This window comes from Eriocheir sinensis, unplaced genomic scaffold (assembly GCF_024679095.1).
Source record: "Eriocheir sinensis breed Jianghai 21 unplaced genomic scaffold, ASM2467909v1 Scaffold1585, whole genome shotgun sequence".
In the NCBI taxonomy this organism is placed as follows: Eukaryota; Metazoa; Arthropoda; class Malacostraca; order Decapoda; family Varunidae; genus Eriocheir; species Eriocheir sinensis.
In genome coordinates this window covers 1-10,000 of record NW_026110945.1, presented here as the reverse complement: position 1 = coordinate 10,000, position 10,000 = coordinate 1, and the positions used below count along the sequence as shown (strand labels likewise).

The 10,000-nt window shown below is 43.2% G+C and overlaps 1 protein-coding gene across 1 annotated transcript in view; it reads right to left on the bottom strand.

Annotated features, from left to right (window-relative positions):
• The window catches only part of LOC126990359 (uncharacterized), a 13,537-nt gene extending 4,296 nt beyond the window's left edge, over positions 1 to 9,241 (bottom strand). Inside the window, exons 1-3 of the mRNA XM_050848968.1 lie at positions 8,692 to 9,241; positions 5,856 to 5,967; positions 1 to 308 (exon numbers count right to left, since the gene is read on the bottom strand). The exon at positions 1 to 308 is cut by the window's left edge and continues 214 nt beyond it. Of these exons, the coding sequence (XP_050704925.1) occupies positions 1 to 308; positions 5,856 to 5,966 (419 nt within the window). The 5' untranslated portion in view covers position 5,967; positions 8,692 to 9,241. The remainder of the gene's footprint in view (positions 309 to 5,855; positions 5,968 to 8,691) is intronic.
• Between the last annotated feature and the right edge of the window lie 759 nt (positions 9,242 to 10,000).

Genomic DNA, 10,000 nt, shown 5'->3' with positions numbered 1-10,000 from the left:
ACCTTGCCCTGCCCCAGGGCCATCAGCTGGGAGGTGAGGTGTGTGTACAGGCCTGGCCACACCTCCAGCACCAGCACCACCTTGCCCTGCACCAGGGCCATCAGCTGGGAGGTGAGGTGTGTGTACAGGCCTGGCCACACCTCCAGCACCAGCACCACCTTGCCCCACACCAGGGCCATCAGCTGGGAGGTGAGGTGTGCGTACAGGCCTGGCCACACCTCCAGCACCAGCACCACCTTGCCCCACACCAGGGCCATCAGCTGGGAGGTGAGGTGTGTGTACAGGCCTGGCCACACCTCCATCTCACCCTGAAACACCAGACAGTGAAATAAAGTATAATAAATATACTGTATTATTATTATTATTATTATTATTATTATTATTATTATTATTACTATTGTGTTTGGCTTCCCTGTTAAGAGTGGTTCATAATGGGAAGTTTGTGATATAGTTGAGTAAAATAAAATATATATACCATCTTTTATTATTATTATTATTATTATTAGTAGTAGTAGTAGTAGTAGTAGTAGTAGTAGTAGTATCATCATTATTATGAGGTTTGACTTCCCTGCTGGAGTGATTCACACTGGCAAGTGTCTGGATGAGGAGACAGAGCTGAGAACATCCATGAATTTATGAAAGTAAGTACAGTTGTATGAAAGCAGAAATAGAGGCAGGTCAACACAAGCTAAGTTAAAATCCTCTATACTATGACTAAGTAAATGCAAACAAAAACCAGACAAGCAAGCAGAGACAGACACACACACACACACAGATACATTGTGACTTAGAATGACCTGGAAAATAGAGAAAATTGAGCTCAAGCTAAAAATATTCATGAACTTAAAGCTAAACTTGATAAACTGACATTTGGAGACAGGACCAGTGTAAAGCATCCTGTATATTACTAGGTAAATACACACACACATACAACCTCCACCCTAACGGACATACACAAGAGCCCACAAGTGTAGCTCAATTCCTATATATCACAACTATAGTCTGCTCACTTAATTCTGACCCAAGCTGACAACATAAACCTAAGCGTGGTCATAAGCACAGTGCAGATTAGCAGACAGTGCTGCGTGAGATAAACACAAACAGAGGTTAAAAAAACTTGGAAGCCATAGCAGCAGCCAGTCAGCACTCAGCTTGCAAACACACTTAGGTTTATGTTGTCAGCTTGGGTCTGACATAAGTGAACAGACTTTAGTAAGGCTTTAGGCCAAGAGAGAGAGAGACTGAGAGAGCAGGACTTGCCTTTTCATCCCCCACTGCCGAGTCATAACCAGCAGACACAACACCATAACTAACTCAGGACCATACTAGAAGAGAAAATAGTCGTGCTTAGGGTTCAAACGGCACAACAGGTTCAGTCTAGCCTCCTCTGATCATATGCTGAGGTTTGTGCATAGGTGTGTGTGTGTGTATTTACCTAGTTGTAGTTCTACAGGGCCTGGGCTTACGCTCGTGTGGTCCCGTCTCCATATCTATAATTATCCAACTTTTCCTTGAAACTTTGCACACTCTTCGCCGATACTATTTCTTCACTTAATCTATTCCAAACCTCTATATTTCTTTGTGGGAAGCTATATTTCTTTACGTCTCTTGAACATCTTCCCTTCCTCAACTTTTTACTATGTCCTCTAGTATTCCTGCTGGAAGGTTCCTCTCTTAGTAGCAATTTCTCGTTATCCACTTCTTCCATTTTACTCAATAGCCTATATATTTGTATTAGGTCTCCTCTTTCTCTTCTTTGTTCTAGTGTTGGCAAGTCCATTTCCTTTAGTCTCTCTTCATATGTCAGTCCCTCCAGTTCTGGAACCATTTTTGTTGCCATCCTCTGTATTCTTTCTAGTTTTACTATGTGTTTCTTCATATGTGGAGACCACACTGTTTCCGTGTATTCTAGTTTAGGTCTGATCATAGTAGTTATTAATTTTTTCATCATTTCTTTGTCCATGTAGTGGAATGCTATGCCTATATTTCTCACCATGTTATATGTATCACCAAAGATCCGATTTATATGACTTCCTGGTTGCATATAATCTTGCATTATTACTCCCAGGTCTCTCTCTTCATTTACTTTCTTTAATATTTCACCATCTCCCATTTTATATGTCCATTTTGGTCTTTCTGCACTTTTTCCCATTTCCATAACATGACATTTCCTCACGTTGAATTTCATCTCCCATTTCTGACTCCATTTCCAAATCTTGTCTAGGTCCTCTTGCAGCTCCTTGCAGTCTTCACTGTTTCTTATCTGACTTTGCAGTTTAGCATCATCTGCAAACAGGCTCATGTAGCTGTTTATTCCCTCTGGCATATCATTAATATAGACTAGGAAGAGTACTGGTGCTAAAACCAACCCCTGGGGCACTCCACTTTCCACCGCTCTCCATTCCGATCTAGTGTCCTTAACCACGGTTCTCATCTCTCTTCCTCTTAGGTAGCTTTCCATCCAGCACTTCATTTTCCCTCTCACTCCTCCTTTATTTTCTAGTTTCCACAGCAGTCTTGAATGTGGAACTTTGTCAAATGCCTTCATTAAGTCTAGGTAAATGCAATCCACCCATCCGTCCCTTTCCTGTAATTTGTCCGTCACTCTTGAGTAAAAGCTCAGCAAGTTTGTCGCACATGAGCGGCCTTTCCTAAACCCATATTGATTGTTTGTGATTAGATTATGTTCTTCTAGAAATCTCATCCATTGTACTTTTATTCATTTCCCACATATTTTGCATACTACACTGGTCAGAGACACCGGTCTGTAATTTAGGGGTTCTTCCTTTTTTCCACTTTTGTATATAGGTACCACTTCTGCCCTCTTCCACTCCCTAGGCACTGTGCCCGTTTTAATTGAGCACCTAATGATGTCATATATCGGGCCAACTAGCTCATTTCTGCATTCTTTAAGTATAAAACCTGAAACTCCATCCGGTCCCACGGCCTTCCCTTCTTCCAATTCCCCCAATAGTTTTTTTATCTCCTCTTTATCTATTTTGACCTCTTCCATATATACATCTAAGTTGTTTTCTTGTGGTTCATTAAATAATGATTCTTTGGTAAACACTTGCTGGAATTTTTTGTTAAATAATTCCGCCATGCCTTTGGGATCCTCAATCTCTACATTCTCTTCAGTCAGTCTTTCAATTGTTTCTCTTGATTTAATTTTTCCATTTATAAATCTATAAAATAATTTAGGTTGTTCTTTACACTTTTCCACAATATCCTTTTCGTATCGTTTCTCTTCTTCCTTTCTCACTTTCACGTATTCATTTCTCGTTGCCTTAAAGTCTTCTTTGTTTCTTTGATTTCTGTTTCTTTTTAATCTTGACCACGCTTTGTCTCTCTTTTCTTTTGCCTTTGCACATCTTGCATTAAACCAGTCCTTTTTAGCCCTCTCCCTCGGTCTGTATTTTGGTACGAACTTCATGACACCTGTGTTGTACGCCCTCAAGAAAATATCATATTATCCTTGAACTTCGCTTGTACTCATTAACTCTTTCCAATCCATTTCACCAAAAAACTTCTTGAGGTTTTCCACCCCTGCTTTCCTATAGTTTAATCTATTGCTTCTATAAGTCTCGTCTCGTTCCCTTCCTTCCTCCTCCATTTCCATCTCTATGAGCATGTGATCACTTTTTCCCAGGGGGCAATCATACCTCAATTCATCCTTCACATGAATCTCTCTTGTCAACACCAAATCCAGTCTTGCCGGTTCATCGTCTCTTCTATATCTAGTGCTTTCCTTCACCCCTTTTTTTTTTTTTTTTTTTTTTTTTTTTTACATTGCAGCCTATTGCGCCGGTAGGCTTCTTCCCGGTGGATCCTGATGGTCGGTCCAAGGCTTCTCTCCAGTAGGTCCTGATGGTTGGCCCAGCCCGTTCTGGCGCAGGCGAGTGTTTATAGTGGCGCCATCTTGCATTGGCTCATGCTGCCCTCCCAGAGCTCATCTTTGATCCTAGAATCTAGAGTCCGGGTTGATAGGTGGTCTTCTGGACAGCATGTGGGTAGTTTTAAGCCACTCGGCGGCTGAAAAATCCCAGCTTGGTGGCACCGGGCGGATTGAACTCGCGTCCTCCTGAACACGAGGCCGTTACTTTGACGACTCAGCCACCGCCTCCCCAAATCAAATTTTCCATCATTAAATTCAAGAATCTATTCCCCCATGCCACATCACTACCATTGCTCTCGAACCTCTCCCAGTCAACCTCTTTGCAATTGAAATCTCCAACAAGTATTACTCCTTTGTTTGCCTTAAGCAATCTCCTCAAACTCTGTATGGTGTCATCAATCATGTTTTCATAATCTTCTTTACTCCATGATGTAGTTGTTGGTGGTACATATGCTACTGCAATCATCATCCATTCTCTATTCCTGATTTCCAAGCTTACACTCATTATCTCTGCTTTTCCCACTCCATATTCAATTGTTTTTACTAATAACTCTTTCTTTATCATTATCACCACTCCTCCTCTGCCTTTGCCCATTCTATCCTTCCTCCACACACTGTATCTTCCATCTAACTCAATTTGGATGTTTTCCTTTAGTTTAGATTCAGTTAGGCAAACTATCATGGGATCCCTCTCTTTTAGGTAATCTTGCAGCTCTATTTTACTAGAGATCAACCCATCTACATTTGTGTACATTATTCTTATTCCCCTCTCTGTATCTTTCTGATCTAGTTTTCGCTCCCCTTTCTCTTCTCCCTTATGAACCATTTCTTGATTCGATCCCTCGAAATTCTCCAAAAAAATGCTTCTTTTTCTTCCTCAGATCTTGCGTTATTTTTTGCTTTTGTCTCTGCCAGTAATTCATTCCATTTCATCCTTTCTTCTTCATTTCTATTTTTCTTTATATATATATCCTTACATCCTTCCGTTTCTTTTAGTTTAGTTGTTCTATATAGTATGTCTTCGGCTGCCATTTGTGATTTTAGCTTTAACTTAACTGGTCTAGTTTTCCCTTCAATAAATGGACCCATTCTATAAATTTCGTCTACTTCCTCCTCGATACTCTGCCTTTCTGCATCATTTAGGTTCTTGAGCAGGTCTTTGACCGATTTCAGTTCCTCTTTATCCCTTTTTGGTTTATATGTTATATTCTTTTCTTTCATCCCAAAAATAATAACACTTCTTTTTTTGTCCGCTACTTCTCTCACTAATTCTTCATTTTTCTTTAAGGCCTTGACTACCTCTTTCTCCACGTCTTCCTTATCCTCTTTCATTTGCTGTGTGTGTGTGTGTGTGTGTGTGTGTGTGTGTGTGTGTGTGTGTGTGTGTGTGTGTGTTGGGGTCCTAATCGGTCAATCAGATTGTATCTAACTGACAAAATGTGTCAAATGTAGCAATTTCAATATGGTATGCCACATAAACTGTACTGCATTGTAGGGATCTTGCTTTTCCTGTCTCTCAAGCCTGGACATCTAACGCCGCTTAGTAATGAAGGGGAAAAAATTCACACTAAGCTGCACACAACTTTCTACTCTGTCTCATTCCTATGCTATACAAATCCCTTATGCAGGAGTAAACCACCGTCTGCATTCCTTTATCCCTTTTGCTGGTACACTCTGGAACAAACAAGCTTCCTTTGTCTGTGCTTCCTCCTGCCCATGACTTGAACTCTTTCATGAGGGGAATATCAAGACACCTCTCCACCTGTAACTGACTCTCTCCAGACCACTCACTTCTATCTACTTTTACAGGAGCAATGCATAGTGGGCTTTTTTCCCCTTGAGCTGCTTCATTTACTGGACAAAGGAAAAAAAGAAAAAGAGCTTCTCACTCCCTTGGCCTCTGTCTTTTCCTGACCTACTAACAATGACCAGAGCTGCCCAGCCTCAACCTCTGCCTCACCTGCTTCTCCAGACTTGCCATCGGTTGCTGCTGCTGCCGCACCCCCAGCAAGAGGCTGACCGCGCGGGGATTCCTGGCTGACGTCTTCCTCTGGGGCATGTCTTCCGTCATCCTGCAACACAAAGGTTCACCTTCATCAACTGGTTAAGATTTATTTCAGAGGCAATATTTGCCCAAGGTTTTTGATATGGGGTCATTTTCAATAATTTTAAATGTAGAAATTCAACTGTGACAAAACAGAGCCTTGAGGACACATTATTGTGGGGATAAATGCCTAACAGATAGCCTATCTGTTAGGCATTTATAGTGCACAGGTAGGTTGCCCAGGTTGTCTGAGCAACTGCCGTTTTGCCCTTCTCGGCTGATGTTGCCCTTCTGAAAAATAGTGTTACGAATGTGTGTATTTTTTCCTAATATTATTTCCTCCAGGGACGTTATTATAGTCCCCGTTTTCTATTTTTACCCTCCCTCCCCTAGTGCTGTTGCAAAAGTAACCAATGATATTTCCGCTTCCAACAAAACATTATTACACTGAAATTACCTATTTAAATATAAGTATTCATCAATCTAAAATTATTTTAACTATTTTCTCACATTTGAAAACTTATAATATTAGCTATCTAGCTAGTTAATTCATTCCCGCCAAAACGTACTTGAAGCGTCCCTCGCGGCGTCACAGTCACTTCCCCCGCGACCGTCGCGACGCCTTCACACACGTCCCCTCGCAGGTAAAACTCCCCCATATTCACCGTATTTTGTATAGTTAATAACCTTCGATAACATGTGCTGCTATAACAACTAGTGAGTTAAGGATCCCTAGAAGGCTGTGATAACTATGAATCCCATATTATACAGTTGACCGGGTGAAGTGAGGCATGTTGGGTATGATAGGCTGGACTGCTTGCATCACCCGCAGCCCAATACCCACCCTTCATACCGACTCACGATTTGCTTTTTTTTTTTTTTGTGTGTGTGGGGGGGGGGGGGGGGGTTGCCCTTTTTTCAGGTTTGAGCAACTGCCCTCGAAAAATACTGTGCCCGTTCCCTGCAGATAGGTAATAACCAATATCTATAACCATTGCAAAGTGGATCACAGGGATTTATCAAAAACTACCCCGTGTGCTGCCACTCCATGTTTTCTAGGGTGAATACAAACCCATCAAAGCCTGACATGATAACCAATATCTATACCCTTGTAAAGCATATCAAAAATTTATCAAAAATAATATACAATAACAAGTGGTAGGCATTGCAACCAAGAAAGGACCTTGCACAAGCACTAGGTAGCTTATGACACACTTGTGAGACCAACACTGGAATACTGCTCCACGGAGTGGGATCCATACACACACAGAAACATTGATAGGCTAGAACAAATCAACACCAAGGCAGCTAGGTTCATTACAAACAATTACACTTGAACGTCTGGCATCACAACACGGATCAAACAACAGATAAACATGGACCCTCTTCACATACGCAGACAAGCACACAGACTTACACTGATACACAAGATCACAAACACTCACACTGACATTGACCCACACACAAACTTACACAATGCAAACAGTCAACGTACTCATAACACACACACACATAAATACCAAACATATCACACTAACACTGACGCATACAAGCACTCATACTTTCCACACACCATGTGTGACTGGAACAGCCTCCCTCAACAGACTTTAGACTGCGGTACAATACTCATTCAGAAAACAAATACACACTCACTTGTCACCACAACACACCAACACTAACAATTACACTTGATTCACTTCCCTCCCCTGCACACCCGGCTCCCCCGTCCCCCAACAGCCAACACAAATATGCATGTTATGCACCTGAATGGGTGCCCAGTGTATTATAAATCAAGATCAAGGTAATTTAGCTGTGCAGGTGTAACTAGTAATTTTGCACTTGTGCACCGGCATGAGTGCAATATTATACAAGACTGAGCACTGCACTACTGATACTTACTGAAGAACAACACTGTGCAGGTTATTGCACAGCGCCCCACCACTAAACTTAACAGATCTATTCAAATTTAACATCACCTGCTGGGTGGGGCTTTGTCCCCGTCAACCCTACTGGCAGACCTTTCATAACAAATGTGCAATCTCCCCTTCAGACCTTTTTGTTCTAACTCCTGATCTACCCACTAGAGGCCACCAGCACTAAATACCACATGTTAGGACCCAGCTTGAACTAAGGAAGAGGTCCTTCAGTGTCAGAGGCATTCCTTTGTGGAATTCCCTCCCTGAATCCCTGGTCACCCTCCAGTCTCTACCTCTATTTAAATCAGCACTAGCTCATCATCTTGGGGACAAACTTTTGGAATATCATTAAATGGACTGTAGCTCTACATCTAATCGTATAAATTACATTACAAATTGACTGCATATGATGGACTATCCAGCTCTTTCATTAGTATTTGTTTTTGTTTATGTAATTAAATATTGAGAGCTGGCGCATCAGCAGAGTCCTGGCTTCCCTTCGTCATCATGTGGACTGTGGGGTCGGGAAGCCCACCAGGTGAGTAAACCAGGTGAGTTAGTTTGAAATATCCAAATCTGACACACCACCTTCTTAGGGGGGCATTACCTTTGTTCCCCCTTGACCCCTGGCGTGTGTCATGCACCACCCACTCAACAGGAACAGCAGGCACCCATTTAACTGTTTCTGCAGGGAATGGTTATGTAAAAAGCTGAGCAGCAGTACAAGGCACCTCAGTAAGGTGTCCAGCAGCCCAGGGGGCGGCGGGTGTGATACTGGAGGAATACCAAGGGCCGGGGGGCGTCTTGGTCATGCCGGTCACACACTCCATCATTACCTTCCCCTCGTAGGATCAGCTTCACCTAGGCTTAGGCATGCACCGCTAGGCCTTGTTCAGGCTGTCATGGTGGTGAGTGTCTGGCAGGAGGCTGTGGGTGTGTGGCGGTGAGTCTGCCGCCCGACCCTGCACGGAGATGACACACACACACACACACACACACACACACACACACACACACACTGCCTGTCGTGTCCCCCCGCCAGGCCACACGCGGCACACACTGGACAGTAGTCTTGCCCCGGGTACTCGCGCGGCGGTGCTGGCGTCCCCAACACCCGTCCCGTCGTTCCTGCAGAGTCGCTGCTGCCAATGTTTGTGTTTTTTCAACGGGACGCTTATCGTGCCACACCTGCTCATATTCTTTTCTGAGTAGTGTGAGGATGAAACTCTTTTGCTCCTATTATTTATTTGTTGTTGATTTGTGTCGTCACCTTTTGTGGGTACTGGATTCTCACCAACCACTGGCTCAGGGACCAACGTGACGGAGGTGAGCACCGAGGCAACGCGCAGAACGATTATATACGCCCCAAACCTTACCTTGCCCTCCCTACACACACACACACACAAACACAAACACACACACACACACACAAACACACACACACACATGGAATAATAAAAAAACTGAAATATTTATCTTAAACGTGAATTAAGGGTCATCAAAGGAGGAAGAAAATTATATTTATATTCAAAATGTAACGTACCTGCCGGCATACCAACACCGCAGAAGCCAGTTAAAAGCCAATTGGGAAAATTGGGAATAATCCCTTGTACATGGCCATGGTTATTTACCGGATCCAGTTTCTCCTCAGCCGAAACAATACCCGTAGAGGTTAATATGTCATAAGTAGATAAGGGAAGAGAGCGAGAAATACGAACTACAGCTTGGGTTGGCACCCCTGATATAAATCCAGCCGGATCCCTATTTTTATATATATTTATACTGTTACGCAGACACGAGCGAACCCGCACCCGAATGGTGGTTCACGGGGACGGACCGCCATGATTCACCCTCCTCACCGACCCGCCACGTAGGCCTCGGCGAACCAGGGGCGGTATACACAAACGTTCTTAGCATCGCTAAGTGCACTTAACGGCAAAGAATCGTTAAGTTTTCTACTTAAAATGGCGCTGGGCCGCTTAGCGCTGGAGCTGGAGCACTTAGCGGGCGGAAAATTTAAGGCGGGGAAGGGGCTCCCATAGCACCGTTAAAAATGTATAAGTATTGCAAAATGGCGGATTACAGCGGGAGGGAAGGCATCACCTCCTAATATATCTGCCTCGTCTAGACGAATTGGAGGCGTGT